Source organism: Triturus cristatus, chromosome 2_2, assembly GCF_964204655.1.
Source record: "Triturus cristatus chromosome 2_2, aTriCri1.1, whole genome shotgun sequence".
Taxonomy (NCBI): Eukaryota; Metazoa; Chordata; class Amphibia; order Caudata; family Salamandridae; genus Triturus; species Triturus cristatus.
Genome location: NC_140582.1, coordinates 506,048,059 through 506,069,235, shown reverse-complemented (window position 1 = coordinate 506,069,235; position 21,177 = coordinate 506,048,059). Strand labels below are relative to the sequence as shown.

Genomic DNA, 21,177 nt, shown 5'->3' with positions numbered 1-21,177 from the left:
TTGCAACCTTTAAGAAAATACACAAACGCTGCTGTTATTGCTGCTGCAGCATATACAGTGTACTACGTTTTGTCAAGAAAAAGTATTAGCAAGTTAAGTCACAGAAATCCCCTTTAATCAACTTTTTCTCAATATCCGTTATGCATAGTAGGATGAGACAACCTAGGCGAACCTTTAGATCTCGATTTTCCAAGGCACAAATATTAGGAAATTCGTTGCATCCAGGAAAGGTCTGAGCCGCATACTGTGACTGTTCAGTGCCTACTTCTATCATCAATGGGTTTGAAATCCCATATCCAGAAAATTATAACTTGACTAATCTACGTTTCTTCACAATTTCTTCAAGCTTCCGTCCAGTTCTATGGAGGCCCTCACTCCAGTGAGGAGCTACCAACAGGCAGGAAGATGTCTCTCCGGCCTCCTTCATCACATCAGCTAAAAGGACAGATTTGTTTTTTAATAAATAAAAGGCCAGAGTTGAAAAAGACACAGGAGGAAATAGCCTCTTAAAAGGGACGAGTGACAGGTTTGTCCCTGTCAGTAAACTCCACCTTCTGCTCCTTTAAATATTCTGCCACAATATTTTTTTACTGGTCCCTGGTGTAATCATCAAAGTGAGTAGCATTACTAGTGGGTGTGAAGAACTTTCTATACGTGCCATCATATCAAACTATGTATCCCCTGGGGAAAATAAAATTGCCGGTCCAAACCAGAGGCAATAAGTCGTTTGGTTTCTTAAAAATGAAGGGACTCAACAATATTAATAAGATGGTCACATTGTTCGTGGGTTGGTGAATGGTTGTTTTAGTGAAAGGTGATAGCGTGCTGCCAGTTCAAGGACAATACTCTAATTCCTTGTGGAGATGACATTACTGGAAGTGTGTGGGGCCCTTCAGTGTCTGCAGACAGTGTGTTTGTCTTGCTGGAGACTTGTGTCTTTTAATGTTTTGTGCGGCTCAGGTATGTTCCACGCAGGCTCATGAGGGCTAGAGCTTTATCTAGATAATTTTGTTAAACAGGTGATAGGGTTCATACCGTTGTTTAAGGACTTTTCCCCTTATTTTCCTCTAACAATCCGGAAATTATATCTATTATGAAGGCGTTGAACATGGTAAAAGCAGGTGACAAGCGATGGTGTGCCACCATTGTTTGAGTAAAAAGAAAACCTCTTGCTTATGCTGTAACAAGAATGAAAAACAAGTTTATGAAGATTCACAGATGAGGACGGAGGGAGGATGCTGAAAGTACGTGATTGAAAGCTTGCTTTCACTTGTGAGGAAATTGATAGGCGATATAAACATACATTAAGTATCCAATAGGTGCGGATTTTTGTTTGAGGAAGTGTTTGGTTATAGTTGGGCGACCCCAGCTGGCCTAGAAATAAAATCCCATATTAAGCAACATCTTGGACTACAACAGTATGGAACCTGGGATTGGGGTCAGTCTGTTGAACTGACAGTTTTAGAAAAGTTAAGCTGCATCCTCAACGAGGAGTTATGTAAAGGAGTCCAAAGATAAAAGTTGCATTGTAAGTGGTGAAGTTAAAATGCATATTCAGCAAATTATTGCATGGTAGATGCTTTTAATAAAGGACCACTATATTTTTTGGCTCTTTTAGAAAGCATCTTCCCACACGTCTTTATTTTGTGAGCAGAAAAGGCTGTAAATCCAACATGTCATCGTGACAGCAAAGTGATACAAATCAACAAGCAGTGGCAATGAATGAATAACACTGCATTTACGATGGGCAAAGGCATCTAAACAGTAAACACTTCCTAAACAAAAAATCAGCAATTAAAATCTTGTGTCATCAGAATTAGTGTATCAACAAACAGACACTGGATCTCATTTGCAAGCCACATGTCACATCTGTCGTCTGACAAAAGAACTGCTTGATCCTCCAGCACCAGAATGTAATGAACCACTAGCTGAACAATGTAACCATCCGCAAAATGCCATGCCCTTGATGGATAGGTCAGCCAAGCAATGGCAAATAATGAAGGACCCATGAAAGCCAATAGCTGAAGGGAGTGAGCCAAATTCTGCTCTCCCTCTGTAATACTTTCTGTATCTTTTTTTTTTTTTAAAAGTAATAATATGAGGTAAACAATGTAAGCTGTCTGTAGTCGCACCTAAAAAGCAGCATCAGAATATAGTATCTTAAAGCCACTCATCATGCGGCCCAACGCAGCATTGTTTTATTTGGGGAACATTATGTCAGACAGCTCACTTTGATTCTTTTGAACATGTGACTTGGGACTTTTATCGAGGAGCAGTGGTGGATGTGGTCTGCTTATATTTCACCAGTGTCGGTGAGACTTTGTCAAGTGATATTCACAAGTGAGCTCAAATACTTGGCTGGGTTCCTAGATGTATACCAGATTAGCAGCTCTGTAAGCGACTGAGGTCAGTCAATGGCATCCACATTGATAAAAGAGGAGCACTGTTCCACAAGGATTAGTACCAGCAGCCATCTTATCTGAAACTTTTACCAGCGATCTTACAGAAGGATTGAAAGGAAAGATATTTATCTTTGCAAAATGAAACGAATAACTGCAATTGAACTAAGATCCTGGAAGTGACAGCAAGAAGAGACAAAGTTGAAGAAAGTCGGTATTGTCTGCAAGGTCACAACAGTTCAGTGCAGCCGAGTGCAAATCTAAGGAACTTTGAGGACAGTGCTAGGTATAAGGTAGGAGTCTGGAGGCCAAACCAAAGGAGTAATTGGGGGGGGGGGGGGGGGGGGGGGAGGTGAGGATCTCTTTTGGTAATCCTCAAATTTAACACCAAGAGCTGAACATAATTCAAGAGCTGCACCAGTTTTTAGTTGCTCATTTAGACGTTGAACAAATCAAAAAATGGAAGTTGTGTTACTACTGGATACATCATTGGAGGTTCTAGTCTCTAAAGTCATATTTCCAAAGAATACAAAATTAGTTACATGCGATAACAAATTCGTCAAACTGGTGCAAGATTTGCATCAGAAAGCATATGAAGAGAGGTTCGACGACTTTTGTCTTTATAATCTGCATGAGGGGTGGCTGGCGGATATCAATGCATCACAGGTCTAAGTATAGTAGAGGAGAGTTGAGCGTAGTTGTCGATGGCATAGCCATCCTTAATTTACTTGCTGTGGTCCTCCTGCGTCTCTTCTTTTACACTCACCCCTAGTACTTAAATTGTAAAAGAATGAATGCCAGTGCCAAAGCTCTGCTCAGAAGCCTGCGACCGGTCCTATTAAGTGTCGCACCTCTTAAATCCACTACCCGAGACTCTTTGCCCCTTGATCTCACTCTTGCTGTCCACACTTTCTCCCTTTGTGATGGGAGTTTCCATCTAATCTCTTCCTCCTTCTTCACGTTTGTGTGTTTTCCCTCTCTTGCTCAATATCCGATGAGGAAATATAGGTGCTGGTCCCCAAAAATGAGTGCCAGTGGCCCCCATTGGCTCAAATGAAGCACTGCTTCCCCCTCGCCCCCTCACAGATCAACAGCTCAGCTATCACAATACAGAATTATTCTTAAAATTGACAAAAAGAAGTGGCAATGTTCCTGTTTTTTTAAACATTTTAAGCATATCACAGCAATCTAATATTTTGATTTTCTCTTCCTCCACAGGCACTCAAGCTCACGAGACAGCCAAAAGCTCCTGTATAGCGCAGGGGAGATTTGTATTGAAGTGCATGTAAATATGTACTATACTGTAAACACACAAAGAACAAATGAAAGAACTTGTATTTGTGAATGTTGCTTTGGTGCATATTTTATTTTTTATTTAAAAAAATATAACCGTTTAAGTGCCTTAAAAGCATTCAGCAAAGGTTTTTCTAGAAAGATAACTAAATTGCTGTTTGCCTTGAAAAGCGGTATTTTGAACAAGTTCTGCTTTTATTTTTGTAATGGGGTGGGAGGGAATTGGGTAATGTGCGTTTTACACGTGGTTTTTTACTGCCACAAAATGTGGATTAGATTTGACTTTAATGCTCAAAGCTGTTAAAGGAACCTGAAGAGGCCAGTAGTTCACATTTATCCCTTTACGAAGAGGTAGTCGGTCCAACAAGGGTTATATTGAATGAAACTGCATTCCGTCATCATTCCGACCATGATCTCCTACCTTTGTGAACAAACAACATGGCGGCATCCACGTTGCTGAAATCTGGGGGGCATACACTTCTTGCATTGGCTGCCAAGCCGTTCTAGACATTCCTTCTGTGTTAAGGCATTCTTGGCGGAAGAAGTAGCTACATTCCATTTAGTGATTATTAGTTTTTTCTCTTGATTTCATGTATACTTGCTAAATTAACTGTTACTACTTTTCTTTTTTTGAGCAAAGATACTAGACTGCTATTATGGGTTCATAACCAAATATTTTACATTTTTGTCATGTGTATTATTGAGCCAGTTTATGTATAATAATTGTTGCTTGTACGTCTCTTTAGTTAAAACCTCATTGTACCTAGAGCAGTCCATACAACAGCGGGATTTGGAGCGGTATCAAATGAGCCTCAGTCGCTTGCGTCTTTCCGCTTACCACCAGTCAGTGCAGTACCTTACTTTGTCATTTAAAAGGTTGTGCACGTATCATTTATCCTTTTTGGACACCGTACTTATTAATGGCTGCAGTGATAGACCTGCCTGCCACAACAGAGTGCGGATGAGTTGTGATCTACGTTGTAATCTACGTTCACTGATATGTTCTCAGTTATGCTTCTCCTACCAGTACAACAATGTCAACTCAGATTCATTGCTGTGCTGTTAGTCTTCATTTTCATCTTTACAACTGTGCCATGAATTAGTGTTAGTCATGTGTGTTCTGACCTTTAACATATTCAGTCCTTGGGTATCAATGCATTAATGTGAAGTGCTTAGCCTCTGGCTAGATGTGACTGTAACATGCAGTAGAAATGAGACATTCATTACAGTCGTATATGTTTCCTCCTGTTAGCGGCCCTTATCAATGATTTCCACCATAGAATCGAGGTGCAGGCAGAAGCTGTGGGCATACATGCTTTCAGTGTGCCCAACCGTACATAGGTGGGCACAGTGGCCCAGACCTCCGATTCCCATGTCGCAATTGTTGTTGGCAATTTTTCAACATGTGTCGACAGCTACTGTGCTGGCTATCCAGTTATGATATGAAGGCAATCTATCCCACACATGGTCTGTTTTAGGCCCTAGGCCTCTATCTGAAAAAGGACTATTTTAAATTGCTACCCTAATTTTAACCACTGGTGCTACCAGCTGACGCGCTGGTAAGGCAACAGCTGACTAGTCTGTACAGAGAACCTGAAAGGCTGGAGTGCCACACCACCACTGTTAAACTCTTTTTAAAAGCTTAGGCTGCAAAATAGATCATCTATAGTTATACCATTTATGATATGAACCTCGACTAAAAACTCAGAATTTCTTAGTTTTCTTACTCCTGCCTGTTTGTTTTCAGAACTATTGCCCTTGTGTTCTTGACCAGGGTGCCAAGGTGCCAGTGGAAAAATCCCTACCTAAGAGGTTTTTTGGAAAGATCTCGTAGCTCATAACATACCTATAATATTTGCGCTTCTGTTGAATACATCTTCCCGCAGATTGCTTACCTTAGGATTTATCCCTTTCAGGCTTCAGACTTGTCCACAAAGCTTTTCCCTGGTAGTATCTCCCCAGTGCAGTGAGGTGGCATTATGCTGCTCCAACTGCAACTCTGCCTCTGGAGATGATAACACCAAAGTATATTCGGCTCCATCCAGCACACTAGCGTAAGTTCCTGTTTTTCTGCACTTTATTGATGCAGGTCCAGAGCTCGTTCTTAGTAATTAGTCTAAAAAAATCTCAGCTTTAGAGAACAACTAGACCAAAAGTCACCTCCAGAACTATCAGGTTTCAAAATGTTTCCCATATTCCGCACGATGATGTCCCTTTCCGATCCACATGACAACTGCATGTGGTGTCTTAGATTCTGACGCAACACCGCAACCTACAATTCTTGTACACCCATGGACCCCAATGAAACAAGGAGCAGGAAACTAAGTTGGTTAGGACTAAGGCCCGCAGGGAAATATCTAAGCCAACTCCTTCACACACTGATAAGTCACTTGTAAGGAACAATCTCTAAAAGTCCTCTTCTTCCCCTAAGAGATGGTCTTGCTTCTGGGAGTGTTCATAGTCTCGATGCTGTTTCCCATTTTGTCAGTGTCATCAGAAAACACCCTTTCCTTGAAAAATAAGGTAAGGGAAAAGGATAACACAACGTCCATTATGTTTCCTTTGCAGAGTACCTCCCTAAGGCACAGACGTTTTCCTGGATTAAGGACATTTTTTAGTCCCTCGCAATGCCAAATAAAGATTAGTGCCGTACATAAGATGATGATTACTTCTGATGATGTACATCTATGTGCTAGTTATTCTAATGATGCTGTCTTACATTTGCACTTCTCTCTTCAGTTCAGTAGCACCCCACCTCTACTGTCTCCTGCAACCCCCCCTCCCTTCATTCTACTTAAGTGCACCATCCCTTATATACCCTGCTGCATGTCCTTCTAGGGTTACTACCTTTTCCAAAGAAAAATACTGTCCAATTTTGTTTGTATTGGGATTCTGGAAGAGTCAGGACCTGATACTGGAACAACAGTTTCGGTTTCAGGTGTAAACCCTCCCACACACCACCCCACCATGCCTTTTGTAGAATAACATTTCTTCCTCTATTGTATTTTGAAAATGTTGAATAGTCTATACTGCATTAATATTATTTAAACACATTTTTAGGTCTGCGTTATCCAAGATTTTTTTATTTTACTAAATCTATATGTATAATATATTTACTTAGAGGGGCTGTCAGCCAGCCCTCTTCATTCATTCATTTGTTACTGTATTTTTAAACTTTTTCTTCATCGCACCTTAGCGTACACAATGGGAAAATGATTCAGCCCACTTCAACCATTTTCTATCTTTACTGTGTGTGGCATCATTCTTCCCTTTCTCTAGTAGCACGCCTTAAGAAGGAACTACTATGGCGAAGAATGCTATTTGAACTCGGAAATGTTCTTGGTTTTATGTAGGCTGTGTGAACTGGCAAGAGAGGATCTCATCCACATAGTGTGCATCTGCAAAGCTCTAATAAAAAGTAGGTGGTCCCTTTAGTGCCAGGCCTTCCTAGAAAAAAGCATCCATACATGTAGGGCAGCGGTAGTATCCTGCTTTAACTCCAAGTATCCAATAATGGCTGGTTGATTCGTGGAATGACTAATGCTTGCAGAGCCCCAAAGTCAACCACCTCCAGGGGAGTAGTAAAGCGCAAACATCCGCTATTGGGCTACAGAGCCCTAAAAGGACCATCACACATGTGACAGAACCACCACATACTTAATTCAAACTTGACGATTGATGCTGATGGTCTTCGAAACTAGACGTAAAAGGAAGATTTGAAGAGCTTTCACTGTCTGTTGAAAAGTGTGTTAAATAATATTCCTCTTGATAATGCTTCTGGAGTTGTGCAAGCAAAGATGGACCCTAAGCGTGCCATTTTTATCAATCCTTAACTTTACTGTTGTATCATCCTGGCCGAATGGTTGTCGATAGAAAAAGTAGAAGGCACACTTGAAGAACTGTACCACTTTCATCTCCGACTTGTACTAACAGTCAAAAGCAAAGCGAGCAATATACATTTCACTGGACAGCGCCCCTAATACATTATAACAAGTTTGAACAAGTAAAGAAGGACACTAAACAAGTTATTTTCAACAACCTTTCATTCTTCTTTCAAATGTTATCTTAAAGCATATTTCATATATAACATGATATGTTTGTAAAGATTTTAAATATTTGTACAAAATAAATTGGGTAGCCAGTGCTTTATTTTTAAGATTGACAATGGCCCAACAGCTTCCCCAATAATAGTTTTGCCAAAACCATGAAACAACAAGCATTTACAAAGTAAAAAGGCTGGTAGGCAACACCAGACCCATTGACTTTACCAATGCTGTTTCATCTTGTATTTGTTGTTTTCGGTTCAAAATTCAAAGCACAAATAACAGATATTTTAATTTTCCTCATATTTGTACATGACTTTGCTTTAAGATACCTCCTGGACCCCTTAAATAATGGTCAGATAGCAACCTGAATCTCTCCTGCAGTGTACCTTCTGCACTTCTCCTTCTTGTGGGCATCTGCACAGTTCCCCTTTTCAAGGCTGTATTTACAACATTAGTACAACTCCCTATGAATAGAAGTCCAAAACAAAACTAACCTACACAGTGACTCTGATAAACTTTTCATCATAATCTTGTGGGGTATGCTTGTTTTGGGTTTGTTTCTTACAAGTGGTTTTATTTGTTTTCTTTTTCACCCATATTCGTAGTGAGGTGAAAAGCTTTCAAACATTTCAAATATGGAAGTGCAGCCCTTAAAAATGAAGCCACAGCCTCTGTGGGGATGATGGGGGGGGCTTCCTAGGATTTGAAAGACTCTGCTCTAGAGCCATTCCGGTTCCTGAAATCTGCTGGGCAGCCACATAGTCAACCTTTCATACATTTCTCAAGCACTACGACCTCACGTTTCAGTCACACAGTAATGAGTACTAGTTCAAACTGTGTTGCATGACTTAACTTGTTCCAAAGCTCCACCACACCTCCCAGTAATGCATTGCTTTGAAATTCATTCATAAGCTGAAGATCCTATGGGAAGATGTATCCTTAAGAGGAAAAGGTTACTTACCTTTATTAACAATATTTCAGGTGGATTCATAATCTTTTAGCTGATTCTGCACCCTGTCCTGCCTCCCCTGAGGCGTTAGTGCTGTGATTAGTATGATCCCATGGTATGCAAAAATGTAATGTGCTGTATTTGTCGCTATTGTTGCTTTCTCAGTTGACCTTTTCATGCCTCTATGGCTCATGGTAAAAAGTCCAGGAACTGATACCAGCATGCCGGTTGGCGCTTAGTATACTCCAGTATCATCATAAAGTCTCAGATGGAGCTACATGTCACCACCAGTTGGGGTTGGTGACCATCCACTAGGTAAAGCTTCCTGGGCTGGTCTGAAGATGAGATAATTCATAAAGTGAGAAATATGTGTGGAAGATTATGTATCCACCAGAAATACGTTTACAGATGATAAGTAAATTTGTCTTCTCTTTCCTGTATCTCCATAATCCAGCCCTAGATATCCTAATGCAATGGTAGACCATACCCTCATGCTAACCATAGGCAGCTGCCCTCTAATTTCTCCCCGGTTCAGACATTTTCCTGATTCACCTTTCCAGTTTGCTTTTTCGATGCACTTAACTCTACAAATGACCACTTTCATGACGTTCTTCTTGAACACCGCTGTAGCTACTGGTCTTCCTGTTGCGCTGACCTGAAAGAAGCAGTGCCACTGCCTGCAAATCTGCACACTCTTACTAAGACTGCCTTCTTACCCGACTGAACCTTCTAAATCATGGGAGTGAGTTTTCTCTCAGCCTTGCCTCCCATGAAAGCCATAGTTACCTCCACTGGGCACAGAAGATATTTTTTAGGGCCGTCGAGATGGCTCATCTGTTCTCCCTGTTTGGTCAGATTTAGGCATGGTATTCTTAAAACCCATGATGTCCCCTTGATATTGGGTCAACCAGTAATGTATTTTTTCTTTCTAGCTACAGCTAGCCAGCCTACATTGTGCATCCCAAAAGATTGGATGCGCACAGAGGTTCTGCTCAAGACTCCTGAATCTGATTAAAAGTAAAACCACCACCATTTTCCAGGAATAGTTTGGCGATGGCTGATGCCATTATCTTATTTTTATTCCCCACAGTAGGAAACCTACTGAATCCTTCCCTTTCTGGTTGCAACTTCAGAAGTCAAGGCCACCGGCCACAGCATAGACATCTTTGCCAAAAAAGCGCACAGCACAAATAAAGTAGTAGTCGCCTCAGACAATCATTGGTGTTCACACCCTTTATTTCTATATAATTTCTGTAGTATTCAACACTCCATTAACACTTAGGAAGAATCTGTTTAATGAGTAACTTCAATGCCCTGCTCTTCAGTCTTGGTCCCAAAACCTTGAGGGTCCAGCAAGAAGATGGTCATTCCTCCATGTATCTCTGGTGCCAACATGTGGAAAGCACCACTTTCGAACTGGGATAATACTCCTGCAAAGACATTTTTTACAGCCTGGAACACATCTCACACTAACTGATGATCACCTTTAAGGTTTTCTTTGTAAGGGCCATTAGCAATTGAATGGTATCTGATCAGTTTCCACTTGCTATACCGTTAATGGATGGACCAAATAAGACCAAAGCGGTCTTCCTCATGTGCATCATTCCTGCCACATGTGCGGAAATCAATTCTAAGAAGTTTGTTGTATTCCAGTGAGCTTTTCTTCATAATGTTTCATAGAATATGTCTACTATTTTTTTTTATTCAAGTACATCTGCATTTCCACATGGGGGACTTTTTGATTGATACTTACTGACACCATATGGAACTCAGATAAACAAACGTATAGGTTTGTTCCTCTAGAAACAAGGATTAGTTGGGAGGTGTTACAGCCCGCATTTAGCTATAGTGAAGCATCTTTAGCGGGATCTACATGCCACTTTTGTGACAAAATGGAGTTGTCCATTATACCAATTAAATTGCCGTTGTTTAACATGTTGTGCCAGCTGACAGCATTCAACAGTAGCTTTAACGGTGTTTACGTTAACAAGAATGAGTCTAAATTCTTATCCCACACTGTCCAGTTCTGTATTTAAGAATTACATTTTTGTTGATCTTTGTTCATTCTTTTCTAGTGCAAAAGGGACCCTAACTCTGCTCACCATGTCAAAAAAAGGTCTTCATCATCCCGTGACTGTCATATGCCCCCTCATTTCCTAGGCAAAAAAGCTGCCTCTTCAATAATGTGCTGATGCTTTAAAAAGCCAGATTAACACTGCACACTCCATGAATAAACATTTACATTAGCATTATTGCACCATATGCAAACTCCAGCAGATGTCAGCTGTCTGGATGAACCCTGAGCAGCCAAAAATCTGACCTAACATCAGCTTTTGCTGGCAGAACTCCTCCACTTCTTTCTCCTTTTCTCTTTGTCGATCGCTGTCTTTCCCTCCTCTCCTTCCCTCTTTTTCCAGCTACCCCTTCGGCAGCCCTTCCCTACATTTTACATCATCTCAAAAGATATGTAAAAGACTCAGCCATTCTCATTTTTTATGTGGTCTTACACTCAATTGCACTGTGGAAAAAAATAGGTGGTATACGGTACTGAAATTATCTTGTTCATTCTTGAGTACTAGGCCCAACAGTTACATTTAAAAAATATAAAAGTCTCATTCCATGAAGGCCCTGCAAGCCTGTCCATCAACTCTTTAGTTTATTCAGTCTTTCCTGGCCTCTTTGTATCGAGTTCAGTTGTCCCCTGACTAGAGTTACTCTCTATAAATGCCCCCACATACATTCATACATGAGATTCATTACTGTGTAAGTCTCCACTGGGCTTTTGTAAGGGATTCAAAAACCATCTTGAGAGCCTTTGGTCTGTTACTAAATGCCCCCAAGACTTTCACCAGGTCTCCTAATGTTGGGGTCCTACATTTTGCTTAGTATACATTTCCCTCACCTCACAAACAAGGTTTGCCTGAGTGCTTCTTCACTCTTGGCTGTCCCAAATTAGGACTTTCTTCTGATTGAGGTTATTTTGGCTGCTGTCCATTTGCCCTGTAATTCTTGCCAGAGAATAGCTGGTGTAACTGTGTGGTCACCTCCGTACCAACAACATTGTTGTAGCAACCTAAAAAATGCACCCACTAAAGAGTATACTGCCAGCATAGCCCTTACTGTTTGAGTAAGCCCTACTTTCTCATGAACCAGAGTAGGCTATGTCAATGGCTTGTATAAGTACAGTACTCATGGTGTGTCTCGCCTCAACTGAACAACAGATTCTACTTTTTAAATTATTTTCTCAGTCTCTCATAATACACACTTGGAACCAAACATTTGTCTTATTTCCCGTTGATGTTTTTCTCATCTGCTCCCCATATTTCTGCAGGCCATAAGCCACATACAGGCTTTCTTCAAGTATAATGTTGGCTGTACTCTATCTAACTCATGATCTTTTACTTTACCTGTTTGCTAGGAGGCTTTTTTTCCGGTTAAACTATATGTCTTCAAGTTGTTACTTACACTTCAATTCTTCTTCTGGCTACAGTGAAAACATGGGGGAAATCCGTCTGGCTGCAGTGAAAACTTGGGAAAATACTGCAGTTTCATTACTATTATCCCTCAGTTCGGGCCTGCAGCGATTCTCATAAAGGGAGTAAAGTCTCTATTTGCATCTTTTCCCAAGGGCTGTAGATCTGTTAGAAACTCGCTCTAATCCTTATATTTCCTGTCCACTCTTGAAGTTTTTTTATTCAATCGTTCCATACTCCCTTCTGTGCTGCAAAAACTGTATATATTCCCTTGATATAACATCTTTCCCATCATGTATTTTCCTACACCTGCTTGAGCTGCTTGATGTAAGTCTGCTACCTTCTTTCTTTTCCTGCTGTTGTGGCCCCCATCTCTTTTTATTTCTTACTCCCCTCCCCACCCAACACTGCGCTTGGACTTGATAATACGGTTTCCCCTGTTCCTTACTTCTACTTCTCTCACAATCTCTGTTGTGCACACCTAGTTTTGCTAAAAATATTTGAATGCATTCCTCCTCTTCCTGTGCATTTGTGCTGCTACTCAACCTGTCTTCTATTTCTTCTCCACCCTGCTTTCTTCACCCAATCATCCTGTTCTTTCTCTTTGGTCTCTCCTATCATGCACTTTCTCTGTTTTTATCCTTCATTTGGGTATCATTGATGTGAGCGGTGATGCTCCTCTCTACATCTTAATCTTTGATCACTTCACTTCTCTCTTGAACAGCGGTGATCTGTGATTTACTGCTTACTTCCTTGGTACCTTTTATTTCCACCCTAGTTAAGGAGTTAGTAAAACCTCACCTGTACTTAAGAGTCTTCTTGGGCTTACATAAAATCTCTTTGGGATATTTATGCACACTATGGACCTGTAGGTGATATCCCTGCAGTGAACATTATTCTTTCTAATCCCTTACTGGGCCTAGGGAGTATTAAACAAGTCCCAGTATCCCAGGTGGTGACCCAACATTCCTGAGCCTCCAATTACTTCTTGGTGGTTTAGTGATATTTTTAAGAGGCTTGCTGATCTAATTGGCCAGACAGTGATTCCTAGTGCCCTTCTCCTCTGTGATCCTCAGTTGATCTAGTGGAGTTCTTCATGCTCTGTGCATGTTTAATGTCTCCGGGGGCATTGCATTGAATTCAACAGGCTGTTTGGATAATTAGTTTTTCATCAAAGCCATCTCTTTCTTCCAGTATTTTCTTCTGCCTTCTATTCCTTATGCGTTATGCACATATGCTCCCAGTGCACAGTTACATCCCAAAATTTAAGTGCTGCATTGACACACTTGAATAAGCACAGTAGTGATGTTGTTTGTCATAGGGATGGTACACCTGCCTCACACGCCAGAGACCACCTATTGTGTACCTGGCAACTGTGCAGGCTGGAAAACCAGGAGCGTGCCTCCTCCTATGCCTGTGCACCCTCCACACAAAACCTTCCTGGGTATTTGCCCACCCCTGAGAGAGGGGGGCTTTTGTCTCGGTCTTAATTCTAGGTTGAAGGTCTTCAGTAAAATGTAGATCAAAATGTTTATTTTCTTCTGTGCATTACAGTTCATTTGTATTTCCCAATTTCTTGCCAAAACATTGATATCCATGATTGAATGGCTGAGTGTTCTGCTGTTTTGAATTATCACATTTGTTATTGGTCAGCGTATGAAGACTGAAAAGTCCATTGTTAATCAGTCTTTCTGTTATTCAGTGCTACAGTGAAATACAAGTAATGTTTTTTGTTTATGAAATAATGTCCAGTATTTTTTAATATATGTTAAAATAGAGGATTTGATATTTTTACAAGTGAGTTTATGGGCTGGTCACCTACTTCTGTTTGTGCTGATTGTAAACTGCTAAACTGCTCACATATGGGTTGCTTTCAGCATGCACTGGTGGCAAAAGACAACATTCTCCTATAATGAGAGTGCTTTGTTGAGCAAGCTACCCATATATGAGCTTCTAAAGAGTGTTCGACATATCTTTTGTTATGTTTATAAATCAGTTGGTGTTCCCCATGGAAATGTATGTGCAAATGACCTGCTGTTAAAATCCTTACAAAAGTCCTCCATGGTTTACCTGGCTTAAATATGTTTAATATTCTTGTCAAGTGAAATGCATAGCCCAGATTATTTCAACAGTTCTCTACCTCTCTCATTGAATTGACCATATAGGTTGGGCAGCTGCATTCGGTTGAATGGATTCAGCTGTCAAGAGAGTAGGTTCTAGTTTTGTTTCAATGTTTGCAATATGTTATGCGTTTTATGTTGGGTGTTTGCGGTATAATCATTGGAGAACTCACCAACATTGATTACTGTTCCCCCTTAAATGAGGATTGCTGGATGGAGTGTGCCGAAAAGAGCACTGTGCACTTAATTATGTTTGTGAATTTAAGGTCACTTGAACCTTATTGTTAATATCCATGCAACTTTGTTTTGTTTATAAAAGGGTGACATTATTTTACAACCAAACTGTATTTATGAAGGAATATGAGACATCTTTCTTTATTTTATTTTAAATGGGGAATACGGGATAAAAATGATTTTATTAGCTCCTGTGTCTGGTCTCTTCATTTTATTCCTATGTCTCAAACCTTTTGAATTGTAGCGCTGCTTCTGTTTGACCAATTTACAAGTTATTATGTTTTAAAGTCATGACTTAAAAGGGTACCAACTGCAATCAATTAGTCTTTGCAGGTACATGTATACATGTTTCCTTTTAAAATCTTAGTACTGTAACCTTTCCCATTCATGTTACACTCAGTAGTGGTGATTTTGAATCTAGGAACACCCACAAAGATATGACTGGTAGTTATGAGGTGAGAGCAAGTTGTGGGCAGTACAGTATTGAAGTACCCTTTGACATGACAATGTTTAATGTTTGGTAGACATTTTGAACGTTATGTAGAAGTACCTTTGTTTGCTTGAGGGGAGGAGATGGAATGGATCTTAGGCATAAGTTTATCAATGCCAGTGGTCTACCACAGATTCCTTACCGAGCCTCCGCACCAAGTGCAGTGTAAGGGACACCCTTCTTAGGACCTTGCTTGTTTGCACCAGTGGTTTGTTCTAATCATGGCTCTGTGCTCCTTGCGTGGAAGGTCGAAAAGGTAACTGACATCAGTGCACCAAGTTGGCACCTATATAGGTACTGCACACATCACTTCTTGTGCGGGTGACGCCAACAACGTGAGCCGAATTACGTCACCGGTGTCCAGGACTATTGCTCAAAAATCTTTTGGAACTGGTCTGACAGCTGTGGATTATTCTATGGTAAGGAATCTCCAGATAGATAGAGTTGCTACCAAATGAGGCGTTACTGTAGGCAAGTAACATGTTCATGACATTCCCTGTTTATAATCACATTTCTAGTATGCAGCAAAAGACTATCAGGGTTCGTTTTCAAGTATGTGAATGCAATTATCTCACAACTGTTAAGATCTAACAAGGAAGTAAGAATAGCGTTGTCTACGATACAAGTGTGATTGGTGAATTTCACTAGCTGCCAGTCAGCCTTTCTGCTAACCAAGGGTGCTAAATGGTTTCAAGTGATTTCTGATCCTTTAACGTAACCACCCTGGATGACAATAGAAAGGGAGCTATTGGATATTGGTCCCTATTGTCAGCCTTGTTGAGATCGTAACATTACACAATCATCCTTCCAGATTATATTGGACTGAGTCATGCGCCTTAGAAATCTGGAGCTAAAAGTAAGGTTGCTATAAGTGTTGTCTTTGAGGATATATATTTTTATCAATCTTGTTGGTGCTATTTTGTGTTTATTATGTTATACGTATGAATATTTTATTCTATGTATTTTTAACAATTCTACTGTAGCTTGTGTCCGCATTGGAAACAACAAAACTATTGTTGCAGTAAAGACAGCTCCTAGACGAAAGTGCTGGAATTCAAGGGAAACGTGAAATCAGGTATAGATAAAGCTAGCTGTTGATCTTGCTTCAGGGGACGGATATAGACTATATTATATAATGGTATGGATAGGTCTCATGCATTTTAACGGGGTTCACCTCTTTGGCGAGAAGACCGACTTGGTCCTTGAACACTTTACAGAGATTAAAGCTACTATGGACTCCCTTAGTCTTTCTATGCCCACAAGGCAGTATCCCCAGCAATTTCCCCCTTTTTGTGACATCACTAGAGGTTTGCCTACAGGCAGTGTCAAGGGCCACCACCCCAACAACAGGCACCCCAGTCCTGTTGCAGTAGGGGATCCAGTAGACATCGCCTAGGCCCACAGGGATCCTCCTAGACTCCATCCCCTTCCAGCTGCAGCCTCCAAGCCACTTTAGTTTACCCTTGGTGCACTACTGCCCCGTGGGAGGCAGAATCAGATATTTATTTCACTGGTCCCACACGATTACATCCAAAAGATGAGTCCTGCAGGTAGTCCAGCAAGGCCCTTACCTGCCATTGCTTTCCATCGTGCTGCATCTTCCATTCTTATCAGAGCAGCTTTTAGAGGACCATGTGTCAAATTTGCTGCAGGAAGTGCAGCCTTCTTTGGACAAAGGAGCCATAGAGAAGGTCCCGGCCTCAGATCGGAACTACTCTTGGTATTTCCTAGTTTGGAGGCTTATGCCCCGTTTTAGACCTTTGACCACTCAGCCTCTTCCTGTGGAAAGACAAATTGAGTATGCTTGTGCTAGCCTAAGGTTCTATCTGCTATCCAGGAGGCAGGATGTTGGTGTTTAACCTGCAGAATGCCTTTATCCATATCCCTGTTCCACAGGCCCTCAGGTGGTACCTGTGGTTCACAGTTTGCCAGGAGCATTTTCAGTTTGCCATACTCCCTTTTGCCCTCATCAGTGCCCCTCAGGTATTCACAAAGGTAATGGCAATGGTTGCTGCCCATCTCTGGAGGTTGTGGCCATCAGTCTACCCCTACCTTGACGACTGTCTGTTGACGGCGGGCAATCATAGACCACCTCCAGACAACAATAAATCTCCTAACATCCCTTGGGTTCACAGTCAAGCTGCCAAAGTCACACCTGACTCCTTCACAGAAGCTACCCTTCATCAGAGCCATCCTAAATAAGGTGCACTTTCAGGCGTTCCCACTGGATCAATGAGTCCCAGACATTGGGCTTATGATCCCCATGTTTCAGCCTCTGTCCTGGGACTTAATGTTGACGGCTCTGAGGCTACTTACTGGCCTCCTGCGTCCTGCTCCTCGGGCGTGCCAGATGGCACATCCACTCTCCAGTGGCTCCTGAAATCTCAGTGGACTGAGCACCAGGGTAACTTGTCATATTCCATCCAGGTTTTGGAGGAGACTGCAAAAGATCTGGAGAAGAAGCTCGTTGACTAGAATTGGACTAGCGACAGACCCCTATCCCTGCCCCACCCAGAGTTGACGTCCATCATGAATGTGTCGCTACTGGCCTGGGAAGGTCATCTGGGAGAGGTGGAGATCAGAGGACTCTGGTCTCTGGCGAAGACCCACCTACCCATATATTTGCTGGCATTGCATGACATTCGCTGGAATTTAAACTATTTCCTCTGTCCATCCAGGAAGACATGTTCAGGTCCTCACCGATAACCTCACCGCCATGTGGTAATGCATTAGGCAAGGCAGGGTGGTTACTGAACCCTGTGCCTCTGGAACTGGCAGTATCATCAGGGCATCGCCTTTATAATGCACAACCTGGCAGGATATTTAAACGCCAGGGTGAACGAACTCAGCCGGGGCACCTAGCGATCACAAATGGCAGTTACTCCTAGTGGTGGGGCAGTGCATCTTCCAAGAATGGTGGGAACCTTCTCTTCCCCACTGTCGAGGATGCATATTCTCAACATTTTTGTATGTTGGAGTTCCCAAGAAAGCTCTCTCTCCGAGGCGCATTTGGTTTAGAGTGGAGTATGGTGCTCTTGTATGCCTTCCTGCCACTACCTCTCCTGCCCAGAGCTCTGAAGATGATCAGGAACAACCGTGCCCAAGTCATCTTGGTGGCTCCAAATTGGGCCAGGAGAGTGTGGTACCCGAAACTTCTGGGCATGAACATCTGACCTCTGATAATTCTGCTGCTTCAGGAGGATCTTCTGTTGCAGCTGCAGGGCATGGTCTTGCACCTGCGCAGACTATACTTTCGTGCATGGAGACTGAGCGATGGCAGTTAACTGAATGTTATCTCCCTCATGAAGTAGAGGATGTCATCTTGGTAACCAGGTGTCCTTCTACAAAATCTTTTTACTCTGGTTGAATGGACTGGTTTGTGGCTTGGTGTGGTTCAGTAACTTGGATCCTTACTGTCTGCCCTGTCTCTGGCCCAGCAAAGACTTGCATTTGCCATTGTTAAATGTTGCTTGTTGTCCCTCTCGTCCTCCTTGTGTTTACCAGACCAGACGTCCTTATTTAAATCACCAGTTGTGATATGTTTTCTTAAAGGTTTGGTCCACATTTCTCCCAAAACATTTTGTGATGCCTCAATGGGACTTTTATCTGGTCCTTGCTTTCCTTGTGCCCCCAATTGAACTGTTACACTGCAGCCCTCTGCAGCTTCTGACCCTGAAGTTCCTTTTTGTTATCACTTTACCTTGTTGCTTGAGTGAGCGTCAAGCTCTTCCATTACAGCTACCCTACACTACTTTCTTTTAGAACAAATTGATGCTGTGGTGAGAGCAGCCGTTCTAACAAAGGTTTTGACTCCTTTCATGTCAGCCAGCTTTTCTGTCATTCTTTGCCTTGAAATAGTAGGAGGGTCTTTATTGCTTGGACCCCAAAAGAGCATTGAGTATTAACAGCGATTGCACCAAAGGCCATCAGGTTAACAATGAGCCCCGTGTGAGGTTCTCTGGGACAAATACATATCCTCATGAACAGAAGTCCGAGCCAGACCTGCTGAATTTCATCCTTTTGGATTCTCGTATACCAGATGCTATACAAAATCTTAATTTGAACCTCTCTGATCGCTGCCTCCCTTGGGCACTGTATGGCTTCTGGAACCTGGACTCCTCTGTGACTTCCCAAAGCAGGAAGACTCATAAATTATTTAAGCTTGAAGATGTAAACAGCACTGGGAACTTGATATGTAATGGCAGGCGAACTATGAATTTCTACATTCTTATCACTGTTAACTCCAATTCACTGTAAGCCGTTATTTACTCCAGCCAGTAATTCCCATTCTGTAGTCTAGGGATCTGTATGATCTCAGCTGTGTTCTACAACTGGACCATTAATTCATGTAACTATTGTAAAAAAGACTTGCCTGACAAGGAGTGAAATGCTAAGGTACATTTAGACATCAAGTAGTGCAACCTCCTTACAAATTAGCTGCAATTAAGCAGTTAGCAGGTCTTTGAAAGACTTGTGTGAGAATGCATTGGGTTTAAGGCACTTGGCTCGCCATTGTGCAAGTTTGCTGTAGAAAGTGGCTTGGCAACCTACTGGCCCTGTCGAGTACATTTTAAAGAAAAAGCTAAGGAAACAAATGGGTGGTGTCTCTAGGGCAATTTCTCTCATGATATTAGAGGCAGATGACGCAGACAGCTTTATTATAAGTTAATATTCAATAGGAATTTACTCCTCACTGTCTTAAGGTGAAATACCCAAGCCCAGTCAGCAAATACTGAAGGTGCAGGAGTGCAGGGATTGAGATGCAGGATAGATGACTTTGGACTGATGGGTGTCTTGTCTATTTTTGGAAGTCATATTAAAGGATATCCCATTCCCTTCCACCCCGGGGTAGTTTTATTGGGCTTGAGTGATAACAAGATAAGTTATCAATCAAGAGGGGACTGTTAGTTGCTCTTGCAATGTTGGTGATGGCCAAGATGATAGTTACCACTTCTTGGAAGTAGAGGGAAAGACCGAAAATGTCTCAGTGAATACAAAAACTCTGGAATGCAGTGACTTAGGAACAACTTTTATGTAGCTTGAATACCCCCTAGAGGAAGCGTTTGCAAGAATGCAGGGACCACTTTTGAGGTGATTCTCTAGTTGGACAGTGATACTATGGCCATCCCAGCTAAGGGAATCTCAAAGTCTAAATTGCACTGGGTTGATGGCCCTATGATACTATTGATGCATCCTGAGAAAGGTAAGTGCAAGGCATTTGGCGGAAACTTTACTAGGTAGTATTTATAGTGTGTTGCACAGTAAGTTAGAGTTTTAATAAATCTTTGAAGTGTTATTCCCTCTTTTCTCAAATTGTGACATTTAATTAACAGTTTGATACAAAAATGCAGCTATTCTTCCACAAAGTGACTAATTTCTGCAACCACAAGCTTGCCCATCCACATTTGTGGTATTGTGCCTGTGTGCACACACACAAACTCAAACTTTCAGTTATAAGCATGATCTAAAATTACTGGCTTTGCTGCTAGTATGTGAAGGATGTAAATTGATATCTGTTGTGTAGTATGCGAGGGGTGTGAGTGTGTTGTCAGTAATATGAGACTGCAACTCTGAGGAGTGACAGTGCTAACGATAAAATGAGAGTTCAACTCTGTGAGGGGTATTAGTGTGTTGTGCATATTCTGAGGCTTAGTTTGTGAGGGTTGTAAGAGTGCTGTAGTCAGTGTGTGACTGCTAGACTAAGGAGTTCAAGAGTGGGGTCAGTAATGTGAGATGTATAGACTGATGGGTGAGAGTCAAAACTCAACGTGTGGAAGAGGAGAGGTGGTGCTGATGAACAGATAAGCTTAATACAAAGGCAATGTAAATGAAACAAGGAGGGAAACAGCGGGTAATTTGGCTTATGAGGTAATAGAGAAGGAGCTTGCTGCTCCCAGGCTACGTACAGCACTGTTTAAATATGCTACTTGAATTAACAAGCTAGGAGAACAAAAACACCAGCAATACATCTATGCTGTGGGATATACTTTTGTTACAAAGCAAACACAAGGAGGTGATGGACGGACCGCTCAAACTTTTCAGACACCCCCAATCACAGATCTAGGTTGAATCCATCATCGTTCTTTAGCTCACTTCGCCACCCCAGTTCAGGCCACCGCTATATGCAAATCATCCTTGACCCTGTGCCTCATGGGAACAGTCCAGTCCGAACT

The 21,177-nt window shown here is 41.7% G+C and overlaps 1 protein-coding gene across 1 annotated transcript in view; it reads left to right on the top strand.

Moving 5' to 3' along the window:
• The window catches only part of SLC10A7 (solute carrier family 10 member 7), a 781,895-nt gene extending 775,340 nt beyond the window's left edge, over positions 1-6,555 (top strand). The window contains exon 12 of the mRNA XM_085641628.1: positions 3,618-6,555. Within this exon, the coding sequence (XP_085497754.1) occupies positions 3,618-3,656 (39 nt within the window). The 3' untranslated portion in view covers positions 3,657-6,555. The remainder of the gene's footprint in view (positions 1-3,617) is intronic.
• The last annotated feature ends 14,622 nt before the right edge of the window (positions 6,556-21,177 follow it).